Below are 18,113 nucleotides of genomic sequence, written 5' to 3' on the forward strand. Positions count from 1 at the left end.
CCCTTTAATTTTTACCCCTTTCTTTTTTTTTTTTTTTTTTTTTTTTTTTTAAATAAGCACACGGAGATTGCATTCTATCAGTATTTTTGTTGGTATGCATTATAAACAAAAAAAATTAGACATATATATTCCAATATTTCTATCACTTTAATAATATAAAATTGCAAAAATAATATTGAACTTTTATATTTTTATTTTAGTTGTTGTAACCCTTTACTATTATAAATTTAGTGAAGCTATGAATATTTTTTAAAAGTTTATGTAATGGAATTTAAATTTGCAATGAATTAATTTGGAATACACATTTAAATTAGTTTTTTTTTCATGATAAAAAATTATATATTTATGAAAAATATTTTCAAATTTTTATGTGTGCAAATATCCTATTATTTGAGGTTATATGGAGTCCTTGTACATAAATTTAAATTTGATTTACCCATTGTTTGAGATTTATATAGAGGCCATATATATATATATATATATATATATATAAATTCATATTTAATTTATGGTTTTGGTTTTTACATATCACAAAAACGTATAATGTCAAAACAACAAATAATTATAGTAAACTCAACATGCATATGCTTCTTTCTACAACAATTCCAACACAAACTAGTCTTATTTTAAGTGCTATGCTGATTATGAGTATAGTTGATCTAACAAATTATATTTATATCTAAGCATTTTAACAAAGTAAATTATACCTATGAGTAAAAGAAAATTGTAAATTATATCTAATTAATTGGGCCTAACACGTGGCCCATTTTATTTACGTAAAAATATAAAATAAATATATATAATCGTGTTTATTGTTCTCTTCCCGCCAAATATTCTTGTATCATTCACCGGCAACGGCAATGACAATGGAAACGGAGGGAGAGAATCACACAGTGAAAGCGTTGAATCTACTTCGAACCAGAATCTGCGGTACCACATTCATCTTCAAAGATTCTCCAGACTCCAACTATAGGTTGTTTACTCTACTATTATTCTTCTCAATTTAATAATAATCAAAATTCACTAACTCTCACTTATTTTATCAATCAATTATCACCAGCAAGTTGAAATTCATGATTTCAAGTTCCGTCGCGGAAGCGTGCAACAATTCTATTCTACTTCTCGGTCCACGTGGCTCCGGGAAGATTGCGGTTTGTTCCTCTATTCCACACACATCAACTACTCAAGGGTTTCTTCCGTACTTTATGTTTTTCACTGTGTCTTCTCTTTTTAGGTTTTGGATCTTGTTATTCAAGATTTGTTGATTCAATTTCCGGACTCCATTTCAGTGGTATTCAATTCGTTACCTCCATAAATTAACACAAATTATTAATATTGGGAATGTTTGGTTTTACTCTGAATTATATTTTTCATGAATTTTTGCAGGTTAGGTTGAGTGGGCTTTTACATAGTGATGACATTTCTGCATTCAAGGTTCTCATACTAACTTCAAACACCTACCATATTATAATTTCCTCGTAATTATTTATCCGAAAATCGACCTGAACTATCCCCACAGTCGGTAGTTATAGTTATAGGTTTAATCTCCCGAGAATGTAGAGTATCAGTAAAGGGACAACTCCTCTCCCAACAAATGCAGCTCTATTCCCATACACAGGATTTGAAGCCTAGACACATGCATCTTTTTATTCTCTAAAGTAAATAGTTATCTAATGTATTCTGATTTTTTAGGTTCCTTATGTTGAGTGTTTGACTTACAGATGACAATGATTTTGATGAAGCTAGTCTTCTTTAATTTGCCTAATTTGTTTTTCAAGTTATGTTTTCAGTCTTGCCTAAATAATAAACGAACATTGTTTAGCATGAGGAATAGTTGAGGGATAAACTACTTAACTTCACTATATAATAATCTTCAACAATGAGTTCGCTAGGGAGCTTATAGATTCTTCTTCTTGAGGAACTGTGACTATGGCCGTTCTGAATTCCGGTTGAATTTTTCTCCGGCCACAAACTAGTGAACCTTCAAAGGAATTGAGTGATAAACAGTTACCTTAGGTTATTTCTGGTTAGGCAAGAACCCCCTGATGTTTCGGTTTGGCATGTTATAGAACTTCTAAATCATATTATAGAAATTGTTTGAACTAGTAGATTTAAGTTGCACAGCTGCCTTTTCTTGTATGGTATCTCATCATTTGTTGCAAATGATGATCAATCAGGAAATAGCTAGGCAGTTATGCATGGAGCATCAATTGCTATTCTCAAAAGCGGTAACATGACTTACTTACACACAATTCGTACTATACATTTACAGCTGTGGCAATGGTACATTGATTTGTTGATTCTGATATGGATCTTTTGTAGGCATCATCTGATGACAACTCCCAATTTATGGTCGCTGTGCTAAAGTGAGTGAAGTTTTCTTGGTTGAAAAATGAAAATTTTGAAATTTCTAAAGCATCTATTATCTTTGTTTTGTAGGGAATGCGGATTAGCACATAAAACTGTAATATTTATTTTAGATGAGTTTGACCTCTTTGCTCAAGTAAGGCTCTACTTTCTATTCCCCTTTCACCGTTACTCAAAAGCTTAGTATAAAATTCTGGTTATGATTGTAGTTATGATCAACTTCTTACGATATTAATTCATTTAACTTGTGGCCTGTGTGAAATGTTTTCTATAATATGTTTGGGTTTGACTTCTTTAATCATACATTTACTTCTCTGTTCTTACTAATTTTTTTGTAGGGTAAACAGCGGTTACTTTATAGCTTGCTAGATGCAATGCAATCAGTATCATCACAAGCTGTAGTTCTAGGCATTAGTTGCCGCCTGGTATGTGCTTTACATTTATTTCCTTTTTTTCCGTAGTTATGAATATGGTCACATCTGAATGTCTATACATAGGTTAAAAAAACAGAATTTCTTTTAATTGATAGTATTGTGATTTACAAAGTATTATTATTAGTTTGGAGTTTTCCAATATATGTTGCTCATTTATTTTGAGAATCTATCATTGCATAGGGTGCTTGGAGATAATGACATAACTTTTACAAATCAAAATAATCGAACCTGCAGGATGCAGATCAGCTATTGGAGAAAAGAGTACGATCTCGTTTTTCACACAGAAAGCTGCTGTTCTTACCACCTTCAGTAGAAGATTCACAAAGGTAGATAAATTGTAATTCTCTTTGGAATGGACCATGCCGAATATGATATCAAACGACTACTGTTTATTATGCAGATTATTGGTGCATATGCTGACATTACCAATAGATTCAAGCCTTCCATCTGATTATGCTGTTGAATTTAATCGGAAGGTCCAGGTATCCTTTTTATCCCGAGTGGTTTTTATGTTGAATCTAGTTCATTAAAGGGCTTTCAGAATGAATAGGAGGGCCATCCATTAAGATTTATCCATTTCATAGATTACTTGGATCGGAGTTTGGACGAAAGCTATATTCTGAAATTGTGAATACTTAATAGTTGGATTGGATGCTAACCCATAGTGCATACATTTTTGTGTTCATATTATATAAGCTTGTGAGCTATCCAGAATGAAATGTTGTTGCAACCCTTTTCAGATCTTTGTGTGTTTCTATGAATAATCGATTCATCGACTACAGCTATTTCATGTCTATAAAATCTATCATTTGCATAGGGAAATTTACACCTTTGTATTTTTCTTGATTATTGGAAATTCACATTTCTGTACCTGGTAAAAAGTTCCTTTACAAATTACAGAATATTATAGATGACAGAAGGTTCAAAGAAATCTTCGATAAATATTTGAGTTATGACTCCTCGGTCAAACATTTGTTGAGGTTCCTGTAAGTATTTTTTTCACACTTCTATTAGCTTTTAAATATCAAATAAACTATCCTCCCAAACGTAAGCGAGTTTGTTGATTTTCCAGATACTGTGCAGTCTCTCACATGGATTTGCAGATTGGGTTTCTGTCGCGGGAAAACTTTGAAACTGCTTTTTCAAGTATTCAGAGACAGCCCAAACTGGAATGTTTAAGAAGTATGACAATTTTTTTGCAGTTTATTATGTGACAGTCAGCACACATTCAAAGACCTTATAATATGCTCTTCTTTATGCATTAGAGATTTCATCAAGTTCCTACGTGTTCCCATTTGATGAGTCTTGGTTTCTTCCCTTGGTGTTTTCTTTATAATTTGGTATACTAGATGATGGATTCTTTTTTCATGCTATAATTATTGTTCATTTAGTTTCATTTAAAAAATGCTGCATTAGTGCTCTCTCTCATCATGCCATACTTCTCCAGAAACTATAACTTCTTAAATGGTCAAAAATATGGCAGAACTTCAACACTGGGACCAAAGAAGCAAATTACTCAATAGTTATCTGCTTATATGCTGTTTTTACAGGGAGGGGGTAGTTAGTTGGTGGGGTGTTTGTATAGACTGATTAAAGTGGAAATCTTTCTCCTCATAATTAAGTTTGTAGACCAGATCAATGGTAATTGGGGAAGATAATAACTGTTGAAGTTGTGGGATTTTAGAGAAAATGAGAAGAGAAAATAATAAGGATTTGAATATTATTGATAAGAGCTTTATGCTAACTTGATTACAAAAGACTCAATATTAATCTCTATTTATAGAGAAACATAGACTCAATCCTAAATCAGGAATAAATCATAATAATAATGAGAGATATCTCTATGATTATAAATTGATCATAGGGAATAATTCAAGATACTCTAATATAATATAATAGATATTATAAGATATTTTCTAAATTCTAACAATAACTACTATGGTAACTAACAATTCAGAAAATTTATTTGTCCGACCTTACATGATTGGAAGAGAAGAATGTATAGGCATATTTAAAATTTCTAGTGTATTTATTTTGTTATAGGACTTCATGTCCAAGTTGAAGACAAAACATGTGAATCTTGTAAGTTATAAGACATGAGTTTTTTTCCATATAACCTATTATGTGTTCAGGGATAGAAAACTGTTGTGTCGTATGAGATGATATTCTTGGATAATAATTACTTCTTGGGTTCTTAAACTCTATGATAAAAATTAAAAACTTATTGAGTGTGGTACAAGGATTTTAAAGTCACATTTAAGTCTGCAAAAGATTACTGTATTCTTTAGTTGAAGAAAACTGGGAAAAAAGGCAATTGCATTTTCAATTCCCTCCCACTACTCTTTATGAAGAAACTAATGGCATTTTGGTTATATCTTCAAATTGCAAGCAGATTGCTCCATTTTAGAACTTTATATTTTGGTATGCATGAAGAGATTGGAAGTTAAAGAGCAAAACTTATGTAACTTCAATACAGTAATGAAAGGTGATATTCGTTGTTTTTCATTTCATTATTATACTTATCACTTTATTCCTTAACTGATGCATCTGCCATATCTTGCAGAGTATAAAATCATACATGATTCTTTCCAGACTTCTGATTACTATGCACGGAATGTCTGTTTAAGGGTGTGTGCTCTTGCTTTGATGATTTCTTAGCCAAACGTGCAGATATACATATATATAAGAAAATGGTTGTTATACTTGTCCAAAAAAAGGAAATAGTTGTTGTGGTATGTTTCCTATGAGCATCAAACACCAATCCCAAGCTTATTTGGTGGTATTTTTTATGTGTGTGCAGGCATTTGAACACCTTATACACCGTGAATTGATATGTTTCACAGACAATAGAGGACATAGTTTGTCTGCTGAATTTCGTCCTGTAAAACTCTTAATTTCGTCTGCTGAACTGCATCAGGGACTAAAGGCATATCAATCATGCCCTGTAAGTTAACTGTCAAAACAAACCCACCTGTATTTTATTTTTAATTTTTTATGCTACATTATGAATCACTTGATAATTTGATTGTGTTTTGGGTTCTTTTTTTTCTGCTATAATATATTTGCAACTTCTTTCGATCATTGTTATATGTCACATGCAGAGGTAGGTAGGTAGGTATTGAGAGCATAATTTGTTAATTTGTATGTTTTGGCAGGCTATCCTTCAAAAGTTAATAGAACGTGAAGTCTAACACCTGAAGACCACAATTCTTTGCTGCCTCACGTTGGTCTTATATGTGGTATGATTACAAATTTTGATAAGATCAGCTTGTCTGTGAAGAAAGATGTGTCTATTTTGTTTAGTCAACACTTTTCCTTGATTACAATTGATGTACATGGAAATGAAATCTGTATTCCTTTCCTTTAAGCAAACAAATTTCTGTATATGTACTCCATTATTTTTAAGGAATGTATAAGCAAGTTATGCCATCAAAAGTATTTAGCAAGCTACCTTTTAACAGTTTTCACTTGTACACACATGAAGTGTGTATGTTATAACCTTTAAATTGACTGTTCAAGCTAAAAAACAAAATCGAATATATTGGGTGGGGTGAATGATCAAAACAAATTCCTCCCCCTACTTTGGAATAAACATTCCGGACTTCGATTGAGGGGGAATACAATTTTCTTTAATGTTTCTATCAATCCTTAGTGAACGGTATGATCTATAAACTTTATTAAATATTACTAGTTTTTAATTTGACCAACATGATAGAATCTTTTATCTCATTTATCTGAGTCTGGATGATATATAGATGAAACAGAGACACAATTGACAAGGAATGAAATCAATAGACCCAATCGAAGTAATCGCCCGGAACAATATCGTTCGTACAGATACAGTACAAAAAATAACATGTCTTTTACTTGCAGAAATACCAAGCAGACGTTAATTCTCAATTTTGTTTTATATTGTTAGCTTCAATATATAAATACTTAATTTACATCGGTGTAAAGCATTAGGTGCATGAGTTGATTTCTTAGTTTTTAAATAAATAAAATGATTTTAAAATGTGACTTTGCTTAAAATGAAGAGAATTATCATGAAAATAATTTATAAAATAAAAATATTAAATCATATATATAATTATATATAAAAATCTTATATTTTGATTTCGCGATAAAGGTAATCGGATGGTGTCGACTGTATTTTTGCTAAGTTTTATACTGTATGTGACTCTATGCAACAATTTAAATTTTATATCCCTGAATTTTTATTGTATTGTTAGTGTAAAAAGAAAATTTAAATTACGTGGATTACATCATCACTAATTATGTGTAAATTTAGAAGGAAATACAAAAAATAAACAAAACATTTATAATTATTTTATAATTGTAACTGATTAACATCATAAAAAATAAAAACGTTTTACATTGTAAAAACTTTTTAGAGGGACTATACATGTATATAAGTTAAATATTAGCAGTATTAATAAGGATGAGGACAAATTTATAAATAAAATATATATGTGGCAGAGGACAAGGTTTTATGATGTCAAGTTAGTAGAGTATCTAGTGCTCAAGAGAATTCCTATTCCTATGTTTCAGAAACTAACATAATTTCCTGACACAAACTAAACAGTTGCTTTTGTCTCATTTTAGCTGATCGATCTGTTCAATGTCGTGCCTTTCCTTTCTTAGAAAGCTACTTCCACATATGCATCAAAAACCATGCAATTCCTCTTTGATTTGTCAGCTAAATCCCAAGGTTCACATCTTTGTCTCTCATTTTTCGAAGTCCTCTCTTTGTTCAATCCGTCCAATATCAAAACTATATATATACATGTTTCATTTCCATCCTCTCTCTCCTTCCATACCTTTTGGTGTGTCATATTCACAAAAACCAAAAATAAAATAGAAGAATGACTTCTGTTACTAATTTCACATATATTTCAGCTTCTTCTTTTCATGTAAAGTGTTGTTCCATGAAAGAAAACCACCATGACCAATTGAATAATAGTAGCATAAGAATGAATGGGAGTTTTAGGTCTCCAATTAAAGTTGAATCACTTAGTCAAACAGCTGAAGCTGCACCTACTATACTTGTTGAAAATGGTCAACGCCAAAACATTCCAACAAAGAAGCAATTGGTTGATCCTCATCGTCAAGCTCTCATTGTTGAAGGTGGTGTTGGTTATAGACAAACTGTTGTCATTAGGTCCTATGAAGTTGGTCCTGATAAAACTGCTACACTTGAAAGCATCCTCAATCTTCTTCAGGCAATTCAACATTAATCACACAATTTCAATTACTATTTTCCCTTTATTTGCGCTTATCTATTGATACAAACATTTATAAGACTGTTTGATAAAATTTCTAAAAACATTTTGTCTGTAAGGTGTTTTCAACTTAATTTCTAAAAACATCTTCAGGACATGTCATAAGCTCTTCCATACACCCTATGAAGTGCTTATACCAGTACATAAATTCAAATACATTGTTTATAAGCCAATCCAAACTTAGCCTAAGTTGAATTACTTTATAAAAAATCACAGGGACTTATTTCCATCTAAAGCTAGCTTAATTAACTGTATATTAATTTTTATGCAGGAAACAGCATTAAACCATGTATGGATGTCAGGACTACTGAGTGATGGGTTTGGAGCAACACATGGAATGATGAGGAACGATCTCATTTGGGTTGTATCAAGAATGCAAGTTCTCATTGATTATTATCCCATTTGGTAACTCCCTCTTTTTAATTAATAATTATTATACAAAGAGAAAATATGATAATGTACATTAGCACCCTTGTTGGAAGACAGAATTTGATAGCTTTCATGCTACTTCAGATAATTCATACTTGACAAAAAAAAGTACTATTTCTTGGAGGTTCTCTCCTAGAAATTTTCTCCATATTACAGATCACTTGTCCTATATATAGCATTTTAAGTTTTAAAATAATAGAGATATGTTTTGTCAAATAAGTAAATGTATAAAATTTCACTAAAATACTCTATATTTTAATCCATCATGGGCCATGGCCATTCCAAACTATACAGTAAACAAAGTTGGTACATCGTAGCCAGAATTATACCTTGTGACTAGCTAGCCATAATCTTCACAAATTTTACTGAAGATTTGAGACAGTTAATTTTACTGGTATGAATTTTTGTTTTACTGTCAAAAAAACTAAAACTTCGTGACAGAACCATAATAACAAGTAGTACACTTAACATGTGACAGGGGAGAGGTAGTAGAAATTGACACATGGGTTGGAGCATCGGGCAAGAACGGTATGCGACGCGACTGGCTCATAAGAAGTCAAGCCACAGGCCAAATTTTCGCTCGTGCAACAAGGTACGGTATACATACATGTCTAGCACAATTTCTCTAAATTTTTTTATACCTGTTCTGATTGAGATTAGCACATGAAACAGCACATGGGTGATGATGAACCGTAAAACAAGACGTCTTTCGAAAATGCCAGAAGAGGTGAGGGATGAACTTGCACCTTGGTTTATAGAGAAGCAAGCAATAAAAGAAGATTCTCCTGAAAAAATCCTCAAATTGAACAAAGAAGCAAAATACATGAATTCCGATTTGAAGGTATTCCATTTTATGCATTATACCAATAACTGCAGTCAAATGCAGCTGATGTAGTTTCATGTCACGTTTTCAAACAATAAAAATAAACTTTAATGTTGCAACTTAGATTGTGGTTGCAAACATATTTTTAAAACACTCCATTATAGTTTAAGTAAATCCTGCCACGGCGAAAAAAAAAGTATAAAATAATAATTTTGTGTATGTTTATTTTGCAGCCCAAGAGAAGTGATTTGGACATGAACCAACATGTTAATAATGTAAAGTATCTAAGATGGATGCTTGAGGTAAATTAAAAACCAAAAATATTATCTACTCATCATTCTTCAACATTAGTATCATTAAAATATCCTAGTTAACTTTTAAAAAAAAATTATTATTGATTATTTTACAGACTATCCCTGACCAAATTCTAGAGAGCCACCAATTATCTGGTATAACATTAGAGTACAGAAGAGAATGTGGAAGTTCAGATATAGTTCAATCATTATGTGAACCTGAAGAAGATGAAATAGTACTTAATGGTATGGTTGAACCAAATTATTGTAAAAGTTTGTTTAATGGATTATCCTTAGCATCATCAGATATTATTAATGGCGGTGGAGTTTTGAGTTACCTTGAACAAAGGCCAATAAGGTATACACATCTATTACAAGCCAAAGGAGAAAAACAAAATGAAGAAATTGTTAGAGGAAAAACTATCTGGAAGAGGAAAATCACTACACTACCATTTTCTACCTAGTAATGTGTGTGGAAGTAGTTTTTGTGAATTGGGAACTTGGAAGGAACAAAACTTCAATTTGGACTATGGTGTCCTCAACAAGAAATTATTGGATTATATGAAAATGACATATGATGGGAAGACATTGTTGGAGTAAACAAAATAAAGATACAAAGAAAGTGACTGACAATGAAAATTTAAGAAGTTATGAGTATGTTCCTAATGTAATTCATGATACGGGTGTGAAATATGATAATAATTTATTTATAATGAATTATAGTTTTATGGTCAACAAATGTTTCAATCTCTACATATTAAATTTGGTGTTTTTATCTATGATATACTCATATTTTACTGTACTTCATTAAAAAAAAGTTTGAAAATTTTGTTGAGTTAAGAACCTCAACAGAAAAGGTTGAAGAAATCTGTGATGCTGATTAGAAAAATTAGAAACTCTTTTTAAAAATTCAAAATATAAATTATGAACTTATGATGTAAAAGTACGTTAGTTTATATTCTTTGTAGTATCATTTTACAATATTACTTGTTGACAAAAAATATTATTATGTTACTTTTTAAAATTCATGTAAAAATATATTTTGATATTTATATAAAACTTTTTTAGTTTTTAAGTACATTTTTTTGTTCGTAACGATATTATGAACGGATCAACCAACAATAATAGAGACACTGAAGTATGGAGTTTAGATGATTGTTCATCCAACTCCAAATTTTAATTAGTTGTACAAAAAATACTATCAAAATCACACTTTTAATAGTATTTTTTATAATTTTTTATAATCTTTTAGAAACATGTTGGGCCAAAGGCCAAAGGCCCATACAAGCTCTAAAGGATGAGAAAAAAATTCATTCGCTCCTTCGATTTTACCCAAATGTCCCTCAATACATTACAGAAAATTAGAATTTGATACTATATTTTATACTACATAAAACTAAGAACAAGTGAAAATGAACAAAGATGAAAGATTGGATGAACATCGTCAAATCCTATTCAAACAATACCCTCAGCAAAGAGAGAAATGATAACTTTTACAAACCATTGCAATAAAAGTAACACCATAACCCTAAACTTAATAACAAATTGAAAAAAATGATTTCAATTTATAAAATATTTGTAAATGTTTAACTTCAATCCTAACAACTTTAAAAATAATACATATAAATAGATTATGATTTATCATTAATGTAAAACCTTTTCCACTAATGTGTGCAAATTAATTTCAAAAAATATTATTAAATTTTTTAATATTTTAGGTAAATTAATACTTAATATACTATACATTAGTTAAATTACAAATGTATTTTAAGTTTGATGCTAAAACTTTTTCCACTGTCAAAGAATCATCACACATAATAGATAAATCAATGCATACAATGTGAATTTTCATTGAAATGACTGAATACACGTTTCAGAATGATTGATTCATTCCAACTTCCAAATTTCAGAAATTGGCAAAACAAACCTATTTAGCCTCTGCCAGAAATACAGTATGGTCCAGTGATTCTCTCTACCTTAGGAAAAAGAATGAATAATCGCGCAAACATTTACAATTATGAGGAGGAGGTTGGTGATAGTATTTACACACTGTATGGCTCCTATGAATAGAATACCCATCAAAATTAACAAGGAATCAAAGAATAATAATAATAATATTGCACTACAATAGTAGTAAAAATTAATTTATCGCCTCTTTCTTTCTAGACTCCGATGCAATTGCCAAGACCATAGAACCAAAAATGTAACAATTCCCACTCCAACAGATGACCACAAAATAACCAGCCACAAAGGCATCGACTTCGGATATAAGCCTGCGCAAACAAAACCGAAGATTAAATCAATCGTGAATATAAAGCATCGTGCATATGTATTTAGTGCATAGTATGGTCTAAATAATAAGTATTTAATTTCTATATATTGTCAATATAAAACTTTTTAAGACAATCAAATTACACCATGATATCATTATGTTATATTAGTTTCTCAAATATCTATAAATATCTACATGATGAAACTGTGATTAGATATATGTATAAAAAAGTTTCACACTATTAATGCATACCAATTACTCTCAAATAATAAAGCCTCATGGACATGTATTATAGTATGGTCTTAGTGCATATCAAATATTCTTGCAGCTACTATATGAGATGTAGTTATGAGACTCGACTAAGACCATATACTATACAATCCGAGTATATAATATGGATATAGAAATAATAGCACAGAAGATGAAAGACCTACCATGTCCAAATTTGATGCAAATGAGAAGTTCTACAATACAAATGGCGAGGGAGAGCCAACAATAAGCTCCAACCTTTTTCACTGGCTTACTGAAAAAATGTTCACAAAGACTATGTGACAAAATGTTAAAAAATTGATAAGGATGGTGTCATTCATCAACATGAGAGATTGAGAATGTTACCTGTCTTGAAGGTATGTGTTGTATTCGCGAATTGTTGGAATTGCAAGTAACCACCACAAAATTAACCTATATATAACAACTGAATTTCGTGGAGGTATCCATAGACAAAACTTCAAAAAGAATGTGTTGAGCTCTACTGTCAAAAATACAATGCAAAGACTAAGGACTTGAATAAAACGCCACGGACCCTGCAATGGATGCCACTCGTCTTTGTCCCATTGAGCCGGTGTGAATTGGCCTAATGTTCGTTTCACCTATATTAACGATCACAGATCATTAAAATCACATTCAAACGCCTTAGCAATCATAATAAATTCACAAATAAAAATAGTTAACATTCTGTCATAGTCAATATTTGTATCATGGTGAAGTGAAGGTGAGTGTACTAGTTATGGCAATATCAGAAACACGGTTTTAGTGAAAGAAAAAAATTATGAAAAAATAAGTATCGCTATGAAAAAGTATCACAGGTAATTTCGATTCGAATAGAAATTGAAGATTCAAGCTTAATTGAATAAATTATGATAAAACAAACAAAAATGAATATATAAATAAATAAATAAATACTTACTTTTCCTATTATATTAGGCTGGCGGCTAAGACCAACCCACTTGTATGTTTTCCCATCAAAGTACCGAACAGTATGCATTCCGGCCCAAATTCCTGCAAGATTAAACCAAAGTAGAAGATGTTACAAACATTTGTGGCAATTTGAATGCAAGAAAGAAGACACTAATTACAAAAAAAAAATATTTTAAACAAATCAACAACACAAAAAATATTTTACTGAATACCACTCCAATCATCAACTACATCTCAAAAAGAATCACTAAAGTGCACTTGATCTATCCATAATCAGTATAGATAACAGAAACATAATTTGCATGAAAAATATAATCAAACTAAGAATATTAGTAGGTTTGAACATCATTCTAAAGATAAAATTATCAACAACAAAACCAACACCAAGTACAACTACTTGTTAAATCATTGAAATTTTGATGTAAAATGGAAGGTTCAACATTGTCTGAAAATAAGTTCTCCTTAGAAGGCATGTAAAAACATTACCAAACTATACACATCTACTACAGTTTAATAATTCTCATCCAAGATAATGAAAGCATGTATATATATATACACACCTTTAGGATTCAGACAGTAAAGATATATTAACATATAGTATTATCCTACAAGCTTCTACATTTATAGGGCTGCCCCCAATTTGACTAGGAATGAGATGAACAAGTTCATGCTTCGACTTATCAACCACACGCAGCTTGCCATAAAGTCAAATGAAAATGAATCCAAAACTCTTACCAAACCAATTGCAGATCAAGATGTCCAGAATAATACTGTCCCACCAGCACTCATTGAAATTCGGTAACATGTGACGAAAAGTAAGCTGAAGATGACAGCATAGAACGGTTTGTAAAGAACACAGAAGACATATACCAAGTCAATAAAAAACCAACTTTGTGTAAAAAAAAGTAGATGTTATGAATAATATCAGTGCTAACCTCCATCAACTCAAAACCAATTGATAGCACCCAAAGAAGAGGCTGATTACGAATCAATATCGCCTTCCCCCACCATCCAATAATGTGTGCAAGAACAAACTCATCAAAAAGTGTCTCCTGAAAAAACAAAGTTTAATAAATAACCTCCAACGTTAGATGCCAAAATGATGAAGCAAAGATCAATGAGATATTTGGAGATAGTAGGAAAAACACAAAGATGTAAAAGAAGAAATCATACATAAACATTCTTAAACCTGCTAGCAGGGTTTTCAGGTAGATATATGCGACAATCAGCACCATAAGATCGTTCTGGAAGTTCTGCCAAAAATAAAAGATACAAAGTAATTACAATTTTGAAATAAGTTATCAGGCTTACTATCAATATCCAATTAGGCATTTCAAATCTCAAATTCAACACCAATCTGCAATGAAATAATTTGAACCAATCCAAAACTTAAATTATAAGAATGAGATTAAATTACCAACGCCAAGATCAGGATGAAGATACTTCATGAACTGTCGTGCATCATCGCGCTTCTGCGAGGAAATTATTAAGAGTACGTGTTAGTTCACTCTTATTCACTTGCTGGAAACAGAGTGACAGATGACAAAAAAAAAAAGCAACAGAAGACAGACAAATCAAGAAAACTTGCAAAAATCAAGAGCAAAGATGCACCAACAAAATGCAAAATTTTAAAAAATATATATAATATATCAATGATAACTATAAACTTTACATTTGAGTGTTACATATACAAACATGCAAAAAAGAACAGTCAAATCAAGAAAAGAAAACAAACCTGAAAAAGCAAAAATGTGAGAGCAACCAGGTATACAACAGCCATCCCATGTACCAAGCGCCAAATTGCAGGATGTGGCCTAATGAGAACCCTGAATGAAAATAGAAAACCAGAAAAAAATATTATACACATAAGTCTCCAGTAAATAAAGGAATACAGATCACAAGACTAATTCATGCATCTGATAACAATAGAAGTGAACAAAAAATGCCAAACTCACGTGGATGGAGCTTGCAGCAAGCAATAAGTGAGAAAAACAGTAATCATTGCCCATACACCCCTACAAAGAAACAATCGTGTTAACATTTAGAATATCATACACACAAAATTTGTAAGCAAAGAAAAATTAGCACTAATCAAACTAAAGCTACCAAACCTTTTAACTGAAGTAACAACATCGCCTGATGCATCTCGTTCTGGATCAAGCGCTCCACTTGCCCAACTGGTGAATAAAATCATATATAAAAAAAATATGAAGTGAGGGGCAAGGTTTCCAATTTATTAACGAATAGTTTACCAAAAGTTAATAAAAACACACTACAACTTATTGGCATCAATATATCGAGCAAAAGCACTTACATAAGAAAGCCTGCACCAATAAGTAACAATGTGATCGTGCGAGGCTTGTATGCCCACGCGGTCCATGGATCATGTTCATCATCATTCAACAATAAATGGGAATCACCATTTTCTTTAATGACACAATCATATCTCTTTGCTCTTCTATGACCGTTGGATTCCATGTTTAGTGTTCCGGTCCGAGAAGCTAGTGTCTAACTACAATTGAAATCAAATAAGTAAGATCATTTGCAGATACCACACAGCTAGCCCCCCGCGTTCTATGCACCTCAATAGATCACCTAGAAAAAACAAACAAAACAATTGATCACAAAAAGTTGGTCCACTTAATTCAAATGAAAATCCATCATATGAAAGTAAAAAAATAAAAAAATAAAAAAAACAAATCATACATAAAAAAGCACACCAAACATTTCATTTTCTATAATTACAAGACACAGCAGATATTAGCATAACACATGGAGCACTAATAAGATCTTGTTAAATATCCATGTATAATTTGCATTTTGGTTTCATGATATGAGCACTTCATTGACAAGAGAAATATACTGAGTAAAGAACCACATAAACCATTGTGTAAATACTAGATCCCTAATATGCATATAATAAAATAATACTTACAAACTGTATGTGGAATAAATAAGACAACTCCATTTAAACATACAAACTGAAGATTCTTCAAAAAATAAACCACAAAATATCTATAATATATCTATTGCAGTGGACTGCAAGAACTGTACTTAGAGTACATCATCAAGTACATTAACAGTATACCAAACATCTGCATAACAAAAACATCTTAATTAGGGTTTAAAATTAAAGACCAAACTAGAAACATCAACAAATCCACTGAATTGACAACACAACAAACACCAACTTTGCAATTGTAGCCTATGGTAGAATCTGGTAGACAATTTTATGTCAAAAATATTTATTTTTCTAAAAACTATATAAAATAAAAAGGACATTGATTTAGAACCCTACAGTTGATTCATCACAAGTTCTACAGTATACTAATTGTACTCAACAAAGCCCACTAGCCAGCATCTCAACATAGAAGACACCCACATGCACATCATAAAGAACCACACATTACTCAGAAAACCATTAACATAAACAAACTATTATTTTATATTAAAAAAAAAAAAAACAACTCCAAATTTAAATAAGTATCATTTGGAATGCATTTCATGAAAAACCGGATAGATTGAAGTTTCCAAGACAATTAAAACAGCATGATGGATCTAAATCTGGCATTCTCATCCATAATAAAAGAAAAGCCATAATTCAAAAAAATAAAAAATAAAAAAGCATAATTGAAGAGTGTGTGAATGCATGTAATGAAAAAACCGATTATACCCAAAATAAAGTAATAAGAAAGGCGAAGTGGGGTGTACTAAAAATGAAAACTTGATTGGAAATAATTGAAGAATGAAATGAATACAAAAAAAAAAAGGGGGAAAATGACGTTGTAAGGAGGTAGTAAATACTAGATTCGAAAACATTAAAAGAAAAGCATAGAGTAAGTATATAGTAGACATTAGGGTAGTAGCTATGTAGTACGTTCGTGCGTGTGAGAGTGATGTTATGAATGAAAAAAAGTGATTAATAAACATAGAGAGAAAAAGCGCTTTTTAAATATAAATAAATACTTTAGTTTATTTAAGAAGACAAGAGAAGAGAAGAGAAGATACTTACGTATAGAGAGAAAGAGAGGCAAGTAAAGGAGTCCTGGGCGTACGATTGAAGAAACGATGAGATCGTAGCCGTTGGATGTAGTTGAAGAGTAATGAATCGGAAGAAGAAGTTTATTATTATGAATTTGTATTGATGAAATTTAAAGAGTGTGAGTGAAAAAGAGAGATTTAAGAGTGTGGTGATGGTGGAGAGTATTTGTAATTGGTTTAAGAAGAGAGTCTGCAAGAGCGGCGAAAAGGCGAAGGGTGATGATGATGATGAGAGAGAGAGAGAGAGAGAGAGAGAGAGAGAGGAGAGAGAGAGAGTACGACGGTCAAAGATGGATTTGAAGATGTTTTAGATACGCACGATGACGATGATCAGGAATCATGGACTATACTATATTTTTTATTACTATATAGCCCTTCCTTCTTCTTATTATTTGCACAATACTTTTTTATTCCCCTTCTTCTCGCCTCTCTTTAATTACACTATTACCCTTCTTCTCTTTTTCTTTTTTCTTCTTCTTCCATGCTTTCTCATCTCGTCACTTATTCACTCTAAACAATTATTATTATTATGCTTTTTCTTTTTTTTTATAGCTGTTCATTTTATACTACATAAATTCGCCGTTAGAATATTTTATTTTAAATATTTTTTTAAAATTAGTGGAAACTATATATTTTTTTAATTAATAAAATGAAAGAGATTATTTAAATTCTTTTCTGTCCAAAATTTAATTGTCTCGGGTTACTATCAATCTATTTATCTCAAAATAAATAATTCATTTATCAATTACATGCCTAGTTTTTTTTATGTAAGTAAAACATGTATGATAATTATTTTTTTATCTGGATGCATTGGTTCAAGTGGACTTAGTCGGTAGTTGTTACTTATTGGCTCTCTTTGTTTTATACTTTTAAAAATCTAATTTTATTTTAGATAAATATTATAAAAATTTATTTAAAAATATATGAATTGAAATAACACTTTTTAAATATTCTCTGATCTAAGCTAAAGGATATGAC

General features: G+C 31.0%; 3 protein-coding genes across 5 annotated transcripts; 2 read left to right on the forward strand and 1 right to left on the reverse strand.

Moving 5' to 3' along the window:
* The first annotated feature begins 831 nt into the window (after positions 1-831).
* Positions 832-6,261, forward strand: LOC101502334 (origin of replication complex subunit 4). Its single transcript, XM_004496954.4, has 16 exons — positions 832-973; positions 1,061-1,151; positions 1,235-1,291; positions 1,387-1,434; positions 2,178-2,228; positions 2,323-2,366; positions 2,440-2,503; positions 2,706-2,792; positions 3,036-3,127; positions 3,202-3,283; positions 3,702-3,787; positions 3,874-3,983; positions 5,194-5,286; positions 5,365-5,429; positions 5,602-5,745; positions 5,957-6,261. The coding sequence occupies exons 1-16, from the start codon at positions 861-863 to the stop codon at positions 5,990-5,992; spliced, it is 1,263 nt and encodes a 420-aa protein (XP_004497011.1). The 5' UTR covers positions 832-860; the 3' UTR covers positions 5,993-6,261.
* A 1,037-nt stretch (positions 6,262-7,298) lies between these two features.
* Positions 7,299-10,383, forward strand: LOC101502963 (palmitoyl-acyl carrier protein thioesterase, chloroplastic-like). The gene is made up of 6 exons (XM_027333567.2): positions 7,299-8,020; positions 8,352-8,485; positions 8,988-9,101; positions 9,182-9,350; positions 9,566-9,634; positions 9,742-10,383. Exons 1-6 carry the CDS (start codon positions 7,664-7,666, stop codon positions 10,087-10,089), a joined length of 1,191 nt encoding a protein of 396 aa, XP_027189368.2. The 5' UTR covers positions 7,299-7,663; the 3' UTR covers positions 10,090-10,383.
* Positions 10,384-11,447: 1,064 nt separating this feature from the next.
* LOC101502644 (CDP-diacylglycerol--serine O-phosphatidyltransferase 1) lies at positions 11,448-17,397 on the reverse strand. Of its 3 annotated transcripts, none has more exons than XM_004496957.4 (13): positions 17,107-17,397; positions 15,409-15,689; positions 15,206-15,271; positions 15,050-15,109; positions 14,830-14,920; positions 14,512-14,566; positions 14,268-14,347; positions 14,030-14,146; positions 13,830-13,914; positions 13,084-13,175; positions 12,513-12,766; positions 12,332-12,441; positions 11,448-11,898 (listed from the first exon to the last, which is right to left on the reverse strand). In XM_004496957.4, exons 2-13 carry the CDS (start codon positions 15,570-15,572, stop codon positions 11,771-11,773), a joined length of 1,302 nt encoding a protein of 433 aa, XP_004497014.1. In that variant the 5' UTR covers positions 15,573-15,689; positions 17,107-17,397; the 3' UTR covers positions 11,448-11,770. The 3 variants fall into 3 exon arrangements, with proteins under 3 accessions (XP_004497014.1, XP_004497015.1, XP_004497013.1); XM_004496958.4 differs by having other exon boundaries at positions 12,332-12,420; positions 17,107-17,394; XM_004496956.4 differs by lacking the exon at positions 17,107-17,397 and adding an exon at positions 16,393-16,755.
* Between the last annotated feature and the right edge of the window lie 716 nt (positions 17,398-18,113).

Source organism: Cicer arietinum, chromosome 4 (genome assembly GCF_000331145.2).
Source record: "Cicer arietinum cultivar CDC Frontier isolate Library 1 chromosome 4, Cicar.CDCFrontier_v2.0, whole genome shotgun sequence".
NCBI classification, from domain to species: domain Eukaryota; kingdom Viridiplantae; phylum Streptophyta; class Magnoliopsida; order Fabales; family Fabaceae; genus Cicer; species Cicer arietinum.